Source organism: Cheilinus undulatus, linkage group 2, assembly GCF_018320785.1.
Source record: "Cheilinus undulatus linkage group 2, ASM1832078v1, whole genome shotgun sequence".
NCBI classification, from domain to species: Eukaryota; Metazoa; Chordata; class Actinopteri; order Labriformes; family Labridae; genus Cheilinus; species Cheilinus undulatus.
The window spans coordinates 19,837,351-19,851,410 of NC_054866.1; the positions used below are offsets into that span (position 1 = coordinate 19,837,351).

The following is a 14,060-nucleotide window of genomic DNA, read 5'->3' on the forward strand; positions in this document are numbered from 1 at the left end:
ACTGAAAAAACAGATCAAAAATGTTTAAACTCCTATTGTTTCAATTTTACATCATGTAAAACTTATCTTAAACAAAGTCAACTTTAAATCTTGATTTCTTCACTCATACTTTTTTTTTGAGTATTTTGGTGATCAGTTGTGTAAAAACTTTCAAAGAAGTAGTAGAGAGCTAATACACATGCTTGAAATAAAGACTGAATACTTCCTGTTAGTTTATACTTAACCAAATATCTATAATCTTATAGTAGTAAAAAAAAACTGACCCTTGCATGGCCGTTTTGGGTAATGGCAAGTACCAACAAATCATAATGGTCAAGAAAAGAAACCCATTTTATTGGCTATGACGGCAACTAAAGAGCGTAAATTGTGCGTTTTCAAAAGTATATTATGCCACTGGAAACCTGGCATCCCTTGTTGTTTGCTGTTGTTTAAAAATGATTTATTGTTTGAGGTAAAATGAAGTCAAATAAGATAACTTAGAAATTTAAATAAATTCTGATCATTGCAAAAAAAAAAAAAAAAAAAAAATCTTAAATTCAAACATTTACATAAAAATGACAAAAAAAAGTCTCACAAGTGAAACCTAAAAGTACTTGTGCTTGATTTTATGTTAAGACGTCCCTACATGAAAAATCAAGAAACCATCATAAAGCTGATAGGCAATACTGAGAACAATAATCTGATAAGACATGAAACCAAATATCAAACCAATTTGTTCTTTAATAACTCACTCACTGCCCCACTTTGGACTATTGAGGGTGGGAAAGACAATGAAAGAAGATTTTTGCTGGTTTTCAACCTGACCAGACTTTACTATTTAGTGTAAATAACATGAACACCTGCTGTTCTAGGGTGCAGCAACAAAGCTTTTTTTCTCTTTCTGTAACAGTCAGATTACCAAGAAGTAATTGAGCATCCAAGAATTTTCATACACAGTGTTTGGGGAAGGGCAGAGGCTTTGAAAAAAAAAAAAAAAAAAAAAAAACCTTGGCATGTGATTGGATGAATGTTATGACTGTCACATTTTTACGGGCCAATCAGAGGAACAAAACATGTGACGTAGCCACTACCGAGGAGTAAACTCCATACAGAACTGCATAACACGAAACATGGCGACTATAGACATGTCAGTACTCAACTCAGTGCTGTTCTCCGTTCTTCTTTTAACGAAGAAATGTTGTCAATGTCTGATAAAACTGGCGCTTTGCAACCATCCACACTAACGTCTTCCGCCATATCTACACTGGCCTTGCTTACGCCACGGCTCCACCGCGCCCAAAGGTAATGCCCCTCGTTGCTGATTGGTCCTGTTACTTTCTAACTAGGCCCAAACGGTTCAGCCAGTGAGAAACATGGAAACAGGCATATCCATCTGCTTTGCAAGGTTAGTATTCAGCTGTATTTATCAACCACATCCCCCTGATCTCTCTTGTGTCTGACCTATAGCAATGGAGCGTAGGTAGAGCCTCTCTGCGTCGTCATACTGGTTCATATCGTAGTTGTAGAGTGAGGCCAGGTGACCCACAGATAGAGCCACCTCATAGTCCTCGTGACCCAGCAGCTGCTCCTTGATCTGGATGGCTTTGATGTGCATCTCCTCTGCTTCCTGAATACGTGGACAGCCAGAAATAAACACACAAAGACACACAGATGTGGATCAAACACCAGTAAAAATAAGTGAAACTGAGTGGGCATGATATCATTTCTTTTCAAACAAAAATCAATCCACCAATATTTTACAGGTAAAAACAAAAAAAGGACATTCATGCTCTCAGGACAAACTCTGGACCTTTGATATGAATCTCAGGCTGCTCGTGCTTCTAATTATTTTCATACAAATCAATGGAAGAAGAAACTTAAACTTCATCAAGTTTGTTTTAAATGATTTATGTATTTCAATTGAAGAACTAGATTACTGGGCTAGAACATGTGTGACATATCATCAAACCCCACCTTGAACTTCCTCATGGACTGGTAAAGTCGTCCGAGGTTGCCATAGTGTTTTGCTGTCTGAACGTTGAACTCTCCGAAGGCTTTCTTTGCTAGCTGCAGTGAAGAGAGGTGAAGGTCATGAGCCTCTTGAAGAAGGCGCTCTTCTGTCTCCTTATTGTGGCAGTCGATGGCGATTTCCTCGAGGATAAGAGCTGAGCAGAAGAAAATACAGCATGGGATGTGTTAGATCTCTGTGCAGGATTTCATATAGCTACAGATTTATGCCAGATTTTGGAAGCAAAAGTAAAATGAACTGGGAGATGAAATACATAACAGCAACTTGATGGTGCTAGTTTCACCTGTGGCTCAAGGATTTTTCATTACAAAAACCATAGTTCTCAAAAGTTTTGAAACTCAAATACTTTTAGCTAACATGTTTTAAAATGATACGCTTTTTATCTAAGTTATAGTATGAAAAAGTACCAAGGATTAAAAAAGGCTTCATATCTACAGTCAGATTTCAACAAGAGCTGCTGCAGAAGAAAAAGAGAGCATTGACTAAACCACACAAATACCTTCCCATCATATTTCTAAAGATTAAGACAGCATGCAGGAGTTTTCTTGCATTTAAAATAATAAACACAAGGAATTACACAATACTTGGTACTCAAGTCTTCCACTTTTTTTGCTGTGGTATAGAAACAAGTACTATAGTTTTATTTTTGTCTTCTAACATATTCAATTTTTGACTGATATTGTGAAAAACTGACAACAAAATATTTTTTAACATGCACACGTGTCTAGTGAGCTCATACAGGTTTATCAATAATGCATCACCTAATCCAGGCTTTTTAACTTGTGCAAGCATTGATTTATTATGCGTGTTAAAGTACGTTTACACTGATAAGTGTACTTTGACACAAACATGTCCCTTTAGGGTAGGTAACAAAAGTGCCTGCAGAAATAATAAAAAAATCAACAAAAACTCATCTTATTTCAAATGCTGAATACAGAGGTTTTTTTTTAGAAAGATCTGGATTCTCTGTATCCTAGAAGACCTAGCACTTCTTGATTCTTTTTTCACTGTGTACTCTAGCAGAACACAAGATCCAAAAGGGACCATGGGGAGTTATGTATGATACATAATTCTCTGTAATTCCCTTTGGGTAGTTATGTCACCTATAACTTAAATTTACACACTCTGAATTCAATCTACATACCTAAATAAACCAATGGCAGCCAAAAACATTAAGTAATGGCTGCAGCACGTCATATCACCAAAGCCCAACCATGAAAAAAGCTTGCGTGTTTTTTATATAAGGAGAAACAGACCTTTTAATATACCAGAGTTAGATGGCAACTCCTGTCTGGTAAAATGACTCTTTTTGCCACCTGAGTCTAGTGGCTTTGGATAAAACAACTTATTCTAGGTTAGAAATAATCTTGCTCAATCATAAAAACTCTTTTATCTGTGGGTTCTTCATGTAACATTTTTTAAAAGTCGGAAACACTAATTCTGTTGCTGGCAAAAAATAAACCATAGGTCGAAGATACACTTTGGTAGAGCACATGTTTCCCCAAGGATTATGATGAAACTTTTTTTATCTAAAAGGAAAAGCAATATCCTGGAGAAATTCCAAAACCTTTTGCACATATTATTCATTAAAATGACAAAACATGAAAAAATACATCCCATATATGAGAAAGAACTTCCCCATAAGATAAAGCGCCTGCACGTTTCCCCTCCCGGCCCTTAACACAGTATGTGTAACACATTAGCTGCTCTCACCTTTGACTCTCTTGGAAGAGGCGAGCAGCAGATGATCCTCAGGCAGAATGTGAGTGATGATGTCTATGGCACGTTCTGCATGGAATCTGAGAGGAAAGCACAGCAGCTGACTCAAACATGGAGCCCAACTTAGACTTGGAAAGAAACTGTATTTTATACAGGCTAAACACTTCCAAGAAATACAACGTGTTTCCATGGAAGAACGTTGTTTTGAAGCTCAGATTAGAGACGAGTGAAAAACGAGTGTGACGAGTGAATCTGGCCCATAAAGACCCATTAAAAAGAATTTAATGGATAGGCCTTTTAAAAATGGAGGAATGATTTTTCTTTAACACTGAGGAAACAAGTTGCCTAAGAGTTACTTTGTTTGACAATTCTCAGAAATGCCACACTGATTCTTTTATTTAATCTTTACTTTTTAAAAACTGCAGGTTTAATGTTTAAAACTGCCTTTTTTCTTTCTATGTTTTAACATTATCTTTTGTCATTTTGTCTCCATAATCTACATTTGGGATAATCTCTGATGATTCCAAATGACAACATACACTATATTGCCAAAAGTATTCGCTCACCTGCCTTGACTCGCATATGAAATTATGTGATGTCCCGTTCTTAATCCATAGGGTTTAATATAATGTCGGTCCACCATTTGCAGCTATAACAGTTTTAACCCTTCTGGGAAGGCTTTCCACAAGGTTTAGGAGTGTGTTTATGGGAATTTTTGACCATTCTTCCAGAAGGGCATTTGTGAGGTCACACACTGATGTTGGACGAGAAGGCCTGGCTCTCAGTCTCCACTCTCATTCATCCCAAAGGTGTTCTGTCAGGTTGAGGTCAGGACTCTGTGCAGGCCAGTCAAGTTCATCCACACCAAACTCTCTCATCCGTGTCTTTATGGACCTTGCTTTGTGCAATGGTGCACAGTCATGTTGGGACAGGAAGGGGCCATCCCCAAACTGTTCACACAAAGTTGGGAGCGTGGAATTGTCCAAAATCTCTTAGTATGGAAGTTTCTTTCACTGGAACTAAGTGATTGGAACACCTGATTTCAATTATTTGGATGAGTGAGCGAATACTTTTGGCAATATAGTGTATCAGCTATCTTCTCACAATTATTTATGCATCTGGATCATGACCAACTCATTCTGTATACTTTTTGTAGAATCTGTTAATCTTATTTTTGTCATTCCTGCATTATTTTTTATGTTATCCTAATTACCAAAATATAATCAACCTCTTACCTTTTTGTCCTCTGATTTACTTTAAAGTTGCTCTTTGACACTGCTACTTTTTTCTCAGTTAAAACTCAACATGTATTTCTCAAATAAGATCCTAATTTGCATAATCTTAACTTAATTCAGCATTTCAATTTTTATACGTAATTGTAATCACTGCAGTTTATGAGATTTATTCTGCTCATTTTGACTCTATTCAAAATATATTCCTAAAATCACGACTTCATGGTGCTTATGAAGGATGTATTCTTTACATATATTCTGTATTATGAACATATATTCTCAACAAAGGTCTTAATTGTGATTTTAACACTTTTTGACTTTCTTTTCCCAAATGGAGGATTAAAAACCTCCTTCTTTTATTTTTTTCCTAAAAGAAAACTCTCAATGTCACCAATTTAGGGAAAAGGTCTTTCCCTCAGCTTCTTTCCATCATATGTCACAGTGTCTAAGGGCTAAATCCCTGTGATGAGCACACAATGAAAGCCTGCAGCTAAACAACATAACGTTCAGCACAGAGTTACAGAACAGATCATTACAGTGGAGAGTCACAGTCTTGTGCTTCATGTCTAATGTAATTAGCTGTTGGTCTAGGAATAGTACAAAGATTGTGAGAGTCATTGTACTCACAGAGCGTTGTCAAATTTCCCAGAGCTGTACTGGTGCACGTATGAGGAGTAGGCCAAGTCTTCATGGGCGGTGGCAACATGTATATTCTTTCCCCCAAACACAGACTGTCGGATATCTAGTGCCGTCTGAAGTTTACACAAAAAACAAAGAACTTTAATAAGACAACATTCTACACTGGTTTAAAAGAAAATAAGGAGTATGAAATTGAAAAAAAAAAATTGTTACTCTTCATACCTGGTAAATAGCGACTGATTGGCATATGTTGTCTACATTTAATAAGTAAAATCCGTAATCTAACAGCGTGTCTGAGTATTTGGGATGCTTGTGTCCAAAATGTTCTCTGTAAGACACAAAAAACTGAATCAGAATTCATGCTCAGAAAGGGACTAAAAGTTATGTTGAGTCTACATCAAGACACAGACTGTTACCTTGCTAGAAACACCGCATGTTTGATCAGCTGCTCTGCTTTTCTGAATTCTCTCTTCACCACGCAGGCCTGCAGAGGAAAGAAGAGTCACAAATCACACAAACGTTCATTCAAAAGGATTTCCTAAACAAGCTGCTCGAAAAAAACAAAAAATCAAAGACTAAAACCATTTAAATAATGTGACCACAGATACCTTGGAGGCTTGCCGGAGGACATCAACCACTACTTTGACAGGCAACCCTGGAGTGATTTCCTTCATAGCCTCTATACACCACCTGTATGCCTGACAAAATAAAGACAAAGATCTGTTGTAAAACTTTTTTCAGGTTCCTGTCTTAAGTGATATAAAAGAAAGCTGTACCAGCTGGAGGGTTACTCCTTTTCACATCTAAAGCCAAGACTGTCACATAAATTTGTAAGTTTTGCATTCATATTCTAATGTGACATTATGTAACATTATATACAAAATTAAAATGGCAACAACAGCATTAAGAAGGAGGAAGCAGTGATGTGGGTGTAAGTTATCCTCTTTTATGTAATCTGGATGAATATATCTGTAAACTTTTATTCCCTTGCAACAGACATAAGACATCTTCATAAAATACCTTGTGTATAGCCTACTTATTTCCTTTTTACAAAGTGTATCAACATTCTCCATTACCTAAATTAAAACTAAATAACTAACTAACTAATGTTTTTTTATGCCTGCCAGGCATCAGGCCATTGTGCTGTTTTGCATCTGGGTAGTAGAGCAGGAAGAGTAGGCCCATTAGCCAGAGATACAGCCACATCTGGCAGTGGGAGTCTGAATTAAATATTGAGCAAAAACACTTTTTGACTCGATCCACAGTCCTATCTCAATAAAACATAAAAAGACCCAAAGATAAATCTTTAAAATAAAAAAACCCACAAAGAAGTAATATCACAGTAATGATCAGCTATGCGTACCTCATCATAGTGGCTTTTGGCGAAGAGCAAGGCACAGAGCTCGCCGTATAGCGCTGCCTTGTTGGCCTGGTGGCCATGTTTGGCTAGTTTGTCCATGTAAGACTGAGCGAGCTTGAAGGTCTCCTCCCCCAGATGGTACTTACAATTCCCATTGCGGACATGAAGCAGCCTGTGGAGATGAGAGAAAAAACCTGAATAACAATCTTAGGTGTACCTATGCAGTTTACTTACTGGATGCTTTGAGGAGCCCATTTGATTCAGATATCATTGATTAACCATAACAAAGGAGAGTAATTAAAATCAAAATCCCCTTTTACCTGATAATAAACTTAATACAGCTCATAAAAATGTTCCTTGTTTGATTTATTATGATTTCATTTTAGTGGTTATTATATTATTCTTGATATGTTTAATGCATCATTAAAAATAATGAGTTAGGGCTTAACTACCATCCTCCTGAATGATTAAAATATTCTAGGACAATTTTTCAGATTGGAAAATGTATGATTATTTCTGAAAAAAAACATGCCTCTGAAATAATATATATCTAAAACACAATGTTGACTCACCTAACACAGCACTCCACCGCTCTGAAGCAGTGGAGGACCTCACTGTGGAGTGTGCACAGCTGCAGGCACGACAAAAACACTTTTTCTGCATCTCCATACCAGCCAGCATCAGACAGGAAGCCACCTGGAAACCCCAAAATATCAAATTACTCAAAGTGTGTATGGATCAGAGTTTCATGTTTCACCTGTGAAAACTGAGGATAAATTCTGTTTTATTTTAAACATATACTCATTTTGGAAGTAACACAGCTTAAAGAGACCAATCGGATAGGAATCGCATCAAAGCGAAAGAAATATTTCCCTTATCTGAAAGTTATGCATTTATTGAACTATAACAGTTAACACAGCCAGCTGACAATGATCTGGCCTATTTCTGATGTACTTTTCCAATCAGCTGAAGCTATGATGACATCAGTGGAGTGAATGAATGGCTTCTGTTTGCCATCTCACTGTCTGTGTAAACCCCCTGTGCCCCTTCCCCAACATTTACCCAGTACAAAGCCAAACTGGATGGCCTTCTCTTTGACGTGGGCATCGGACTCTGCGATATAAGAGCAGCGGCGGCTAAAGGAGTTAGCCAGGACTGAGGCCACTTTCACACCATGGTCCATCAGGGCCTGAAAGCAGTGATGCAAGAGGTGTCTGGGGATGAGAGAACAGAGGAGATTTGATGTCATTTATAGATCGTGTTAAATTTAAACCTTTAATAAATCCAAGACACAATGATAAAGGGGAAAATGGAAATCAACCATCACACATTTCTACATAAAGACCAAATAATGCATCACCAATTTTTCCTATTATTATGATGAACTGTGCAATATGGTGTTCAAGACACATGTTTTAGTGGTGGGTGGTAAACTGTCACCAGTAAAATTTCTGCCACAGAATGAACTTTTGTAACACCTTCATCTCTGGTTTAAATGCTTTTTTTTGCTATGACGCACATGTGGACAGGATTTTCAAGCCTATTAGTTAAAGAACATTCTTCTGATGGTCGATTAAGGGGTCTCTAGAGAGCAGAAAATGAACACAATCATTTATTTGGATTGGGCATTGGGAAATACATTCTTGACTGGCGCAAGTTAATAAATCAAAGACTCTGTCATGGGCTACATTTTTTAAACATTTCTAGCATTTTTTTTTAAGTCTTGAATTTATTTGTCTATTGGAAGGGGAAAGGGTCAAACCTTTGTTTTTAGTTGGTGCAGAAAAAGCTGTAATCCTGGATCTGCATTGGTATCGGTATCAGCCAAAATGAGTTTTAAAATATTGGTATATCGGACATTGGCAAAAATCCAATATAATGCATCCCTACCTGATTCCACTTGTCAGAGTGAGACCTTCAGCCGTTCGCAGCTATCGGACCATAGTATGCACAAAAATCTCAAGTTTTGGTCTTGTGTCATTAATGTTTAGGTCATATGGTGAATGCTGATATTAGGCCACCACTTTAACAAAGTTGGACAGCTGGAGCAGAGGCAGGGATAAAACGCACCTCCCCAGCTACCTGTGGGCTGAAAATTTATCATGGGGAGGTATCAGTAGCAGAAGGGGTAAATCCCCTCTGCAGAACGTACCCTGCGAACCGCTCTGAAGTCTGCACAGTGTGCCCTTGGAGGTGGGGCTGGCTCGCTTTGGCCCTGCTCATGAGCAACACTGGTTAATTATTTTATATCAGGGTTATCCAAACTGCGGCTCCTAGGCCAACTGCGGCCCTTTATCAATAGATTTAAGGTTATTTCTGTTTAATTAGAGATCATTTTATTCACTTACATAAACAGGACACTCTTTGTTATGCTAAAATTAGTGTAAGAAAAAAAATGGAATTCCAAAAAAAATTATAAAACAGAAAAAACAGAAACTGGCAAAAAATGTAAACACTTTTTTCTAGGTCAGGTGAATTAAAGAGGGCTGTGCACAGGAAAAACCCCTGTAATCTGACAGATTTTCAGCCCTTTTGTAAGAGTGGGCTAATTTTACCAAGTTCACGTAGACTGCAAACCAAAAGGAATGGATGATGTATTGAAATAAAAAGGTGTGTCAATAAAGTATCAGTCAAGGGATGTGAATATTTATGTAATCAGGTTTGTTTTTTCATTAAACTTTACAGTTTTTAGGTCACATTAAAGGTGGGAAACTGAAATGATGTGGCTTGGCCTCGTTTTGTTATATTGCAAAAACCTTTTTTTGCTGAGGGAATGTAAACTTTTAATAGGCACTTTACAAATATTAGAAAATGTGCCTACTTCTCAGCTGATAAATTACCCCACCATACATTTTTGTTATGGGATTATGGTAACGACCACAATGTGGTCTTCAAGTAAAATAAAGGATAAAATATGGTATGGAGTTAATACCTGTGATTGACAAGTCTTTAACATCCTTTTACTCCTGTAGTCCAAATGTGGTCACACTAGACTAAAATAAGTGAAGCTGGCCATGAAAAAATGCTAAACTTTAAGCTTCAAAACAGTGTTACACAAATTGGTGGGTGACTTCAAAGTGGCAACATCCACTTTTTAAAAATCCCTCTCTCTATTTGGTGTTCAATGACTTTAGCTGTTAGCACAAAAAGAATAACCCACTCTGATAACCACCTGTTTAAAGGGAACACAGACCTGTTAGGTAAGATAACTGATGGGTCAGTGAGGACAGTGTGAGGTTTCAGGCACAGTTTCACCCCCATTATGTTCTCACCTTTTGTCTGAAGCCCGCAGCACTTTAGCAAACACCTCCAGCTCACAGAACTCTCCTCCCAGCTGGCAGAGCCGGCCCTGCTGGTAAAGCTGAAAGACATACAGAGATAGAGGGATGAGGTGAGGAAGGATGCTCACTATTGATGCAAATAAACCATGTCAACAGATCCATTAGGAGTGTTATATCTAGTCACAAGCGTACAGCTAATCAGACTAGGTCAAAATATCTCAGCAATGGTGGGGTGTCATCTTACTTTGAATGATTTCTATTGCATTTGTGTTATACGGTACTCTTTAAAATGTTGTCTGTTGTGTAGTTGATACAAAAAAATCTGCTGATGTCTAGCCTGTCATCAAAATGCACTCAGCTGGAAGCGGTTATATTCAGTAGCTCTCCATGGTGGGGTCTATGGGAGGGCCGGGGGGGGGCTTCTTAACAGTATTTATCAGATGAAATCTAAAGGGCTTCTGATTGGCTAGTAATGTTGCCGAGGTTTAGAATGAGAGCTGCTTACTTGCATACCATTTGTACGGCAAGTGAACTCAATCAACTCATACACGATGAAGCACAGTCACAAAAAAATCTCACAAATATTTATCTATTTCCTATTTGACAACCTCACGTTAGAGATCCAGCAGGAAGCCAGAATCCTTTCTGCCTTGAATCTAAAATGTGAAAAATTGTATAAAAACTTTTAAACCAACAGCAGACTCAAGTTTTACCTATTAAAAAACATGTTTATCAGAGTTTTCCAAAAGTGACAGCAGGGGCACACCAAGACACTTTGTGTGATTTAGGTCCTGTTCTCATGTTACAGTAGAGAATTTTAATTAACAATTTTATCCAAAGACTTTCAGTTATCTGACATCTAAACAGAGAGACAGACACCCAGCTTAAGTTGGAAGTAGCTGGCTAACAGTCTTTAATATGTCAGAAAGAGATCACCTCTTATTTCGAAAAACTGCTTTGTTTTGCATTTTCTCTGGTTTTAGTATCTTTTTCTCTTCATTTTTCTGTGGAGTCAATTTCTGTGGACAGTTCAGCTTCTCAAAAAAACATTGGGAATGATGACCAACCAAGGGGCCAACTACACGGAGCCCATTTAGGAGTATCCACAAGGGTATTTTATTGTACTGGCGTTTCATTCACATGGAGCCTGCGTTTTGGGAGTCAAAAAATGCTACTTTTTGAAACCAGGTCCAGAGTGAACAAATCTCTATATGGCAACAATTTCATCTCCATGTGTACAACCAAGTGCATCCTTCCTGAAACAATTACGTCATAGCCCACTAAACATGCATGCGCGAGCCCAGAAAACATCAACAATAATGGCAAAATACATAAATGTCATCTAGTACTCTACTACCCCCATGAGCAACAAATGGTTATGAAGAACAGCATACACCACATGATATTAGATCCATTGCTGAGTGCAACAAGAAGGGCAGCCAGGAGAAAGTTTTGGGTGCTTGATCCATAATCATCTTCTCTATTTCTGATGCATTTTCATTGCAGCCTAACAGTGCTACTTACATGCCTGGCATAGTTCATTTTGAATAGTTTTGTGCTTATGCTGACATTTCTTGAAACTATTCATGTTCAAGTAAAACTTTTTAAAGGAAACAGGAATAGATTTTCATCTCTGTGTGGACAAGACCCCAGAGATCTTTCCCATTAACACCAGCTAGGCACTAATAGAAATACGCTAGCACCAGGTCTGCTCACAGCCCCTGATTAAAGATGCAGCAATCACAGCCAATTTATTCAGTTCAGTTTTATATTATTCTGTGTTTATGGCAGGTCTGTGTATGTTCAAAGTCACTGTCATCGGTGCACAGGTGGATTTTTTGTTTTGGTGGACCTGTGCATTTTGCTAGGTGGAACCAATGTAGCATGGAGGATGTTGAAAACCAAGACTAGGCAGTCTGAATGTCTTTCATGCATGTTAAGTCAACAACTTCCACAACTACTCCCAGTTTCTACGAAGCAAATTTTTTAAAGGTTACAAAAATGATGAGTTAAAACACTGAGGGGTGGAAGGAAATTAAGCAGTTAACTTTGTCATCAAAATTGTGAGAAACTTCCCAGTGACTGAAAGTGACCAAACAGCTGCTGAGTGTACTACTGACTGAATCATTTCAAAAATAGAAGTCAGGCCTAAAGGCTCAGAAAATTAAGAACCATTTAGAGTGAAATGCTTGTTGATTGCTACATAAATGTGAGGTAAATGTTTAGTCAAAATGGAGAATTATTCATTTATCTATTTAGTTTTATTGAAGGAACACTTACACCCACTCTTAGTAAAAGTCTAACTATGTTGATACTTGTTTGATACCATGGCAACAAAATACAAGTCATTAAAAGCCCAAATCTGACACTATGAAGGTAGTTTTTCCTCTTTAAATCAAAAAATTTAAATCAATGCTGTTTGTAATTGGATGTATTAACAGAATAAATGACAGAGCGTAGAATATAACTCTGGCAAGCAGAACACATCATGAATCAGTTAAATCATGTAGATAAAGATCACACCAGCTGCACACCCAGAGCATCTTCCCATGGACTGAGGCTCAGTTTGCGCCACTGTGTCAGGTATAGCCCAAATCTCCTTCACAAAACCACATGCAGGGTCGCTGCTGTGGCAAAGACTACCCAAACCCAATATTCTTACCGCTTGCAATGTGGCATATCAAATAAGGTAACTGTTAAGAATATAGTATCTTTTTAACACAAGCCAAACATCACAGCACAAGTATAAAAAATACTCTATAAAATAGTATTTCTAAGTGGAACCAAAAAAGCAGGGAGTGTCTGAGATACTGTGAGTGGTTCAGAAAGACACGGAAAACATGAGAAACAAAACTTAAATTCAGATCGCATTTATATAATCTAATTACACAACACTGTATGGTGCTGCTGTTGTAGTGACTGTTGTAGCTTTAATGCCTTCATAACAGTGATGACCAAGCTAACTTGTGAAAGCAGTCTCACACAAATGGGTCAAATGTAGGTCAAAAACACATTAACAGGAGCTCATCTTAGACCCAGTTCCCATTTCAAAGGGGACCTAGTAAAGGTAACTAACGCTACCTCAAACCCTGCCTGCACACATATGATAGTAAGATATCAGCTCATCATAATAAACAATATCTGCTCCGTGACATTTAATGCAGATTGAGAGCTCTTCATGGGCTTTAAAACATGGCCACAAGCTGTCTTTTTCAGTCTTGCATAAGGCATATCGCTGCTTTTATCACAGAAGACAAGAAAATGGTTTAACCCAAATTCGCATTGCAAATCAGGATTGAAAGCGTGAAACCAGAAGTTCCTCAGTAAAGAGAACATTTTATCGTACAAAGTCTCGTCTGTTGTTATAAATGCCAGCACAAATTATGCAAAAGTGCCTCAGCACTTTTCAGTGTAATGACAGAATTGGGACAAAAATCCAGAAACACCTGTTTTAAGTATGATGTTGCAGTTTGGGGTACGAGGGGTCATTGCAGCTTTCCTGCAGAGTGAGAATCATGTTAAACATGTAAGGGTAGCAGACATAAACATCTTTTTATCTATGTGCCTCTGTGAGTCTGTATATATTTTATTCATCTGCCAATTAAATCTTTCACTGATTGCAAAGCAATGTCCTTTTTCCACATTTTTTTCTGTGTTTATAAAAAGCAAAAAAATGAATTTAAAGTTAGTAAAGGCATGGAAAGAAATAAAATGATCATATCCATCAACAGAGATTGATCCAAACACTTTGCACTGTGACTGACAAGCGACCTGATTTTCTCTTCATCAAAGACGATGATTCTCTGAGTTTGCATTTCACC

The 14,060-nt window shown here is 37.7% G+C and overlaps 1 protein-coding gene across 1 annotated transcript in view; it reads right to left on the minus strand.

Moving 5' to 3' along the window:
* appbp2 (amyloid beta precursor protein (cytoplasmic tail) binding protein 2) overlaps positions 1-14,060 on the minus strand; it is a 28,961-nt gene that overhangs the window by 7,751 nt on the left and 7,150 nt on the right. Inside the window, exons 2-12 of the mRNA XM_041802432.1 lie at positions 10,231-10,319; positions 8,021-8,172; positions 7,531-7,654; positions 6,962-7,130; positions 6,207-6,296; positions 6,015-6,082; positions 5,821-5,926; positions 5,587-5,711; positions 3,722-3,807; positions 1,954-2,144; positions 1,441-1,606 (exon numbers count right to left, since the gene is read on the minus strand). Of these exons, the coding sequence (XP_041658366.1) occupies positions 1,441-1,606; positions 1,954-2,144; positions 3,722-3,807; positions 5,587-5,711; positions 5,821-5,926; positions 6,015-6,082; positions 6,207-6,296; positions 6,962-7,130; positions 7,531-7,654; positions 8,021-8,172; positions 10,231-10,319 (1,366 nt within the window). The remainder of the gene's footprint in view (positions 1-1,440; positions 1,607-1,953; positions 2,145-3,721; positions 3,808-5,586; positions 5,712-5,820; positions 5,927-6,014; positions 6,083-6,206; positions 6,297-6,961; positions 7,131-7,530; positions 7,655-8,020; positions 8,173-10,230; positions 10,320-14,060) is intronic.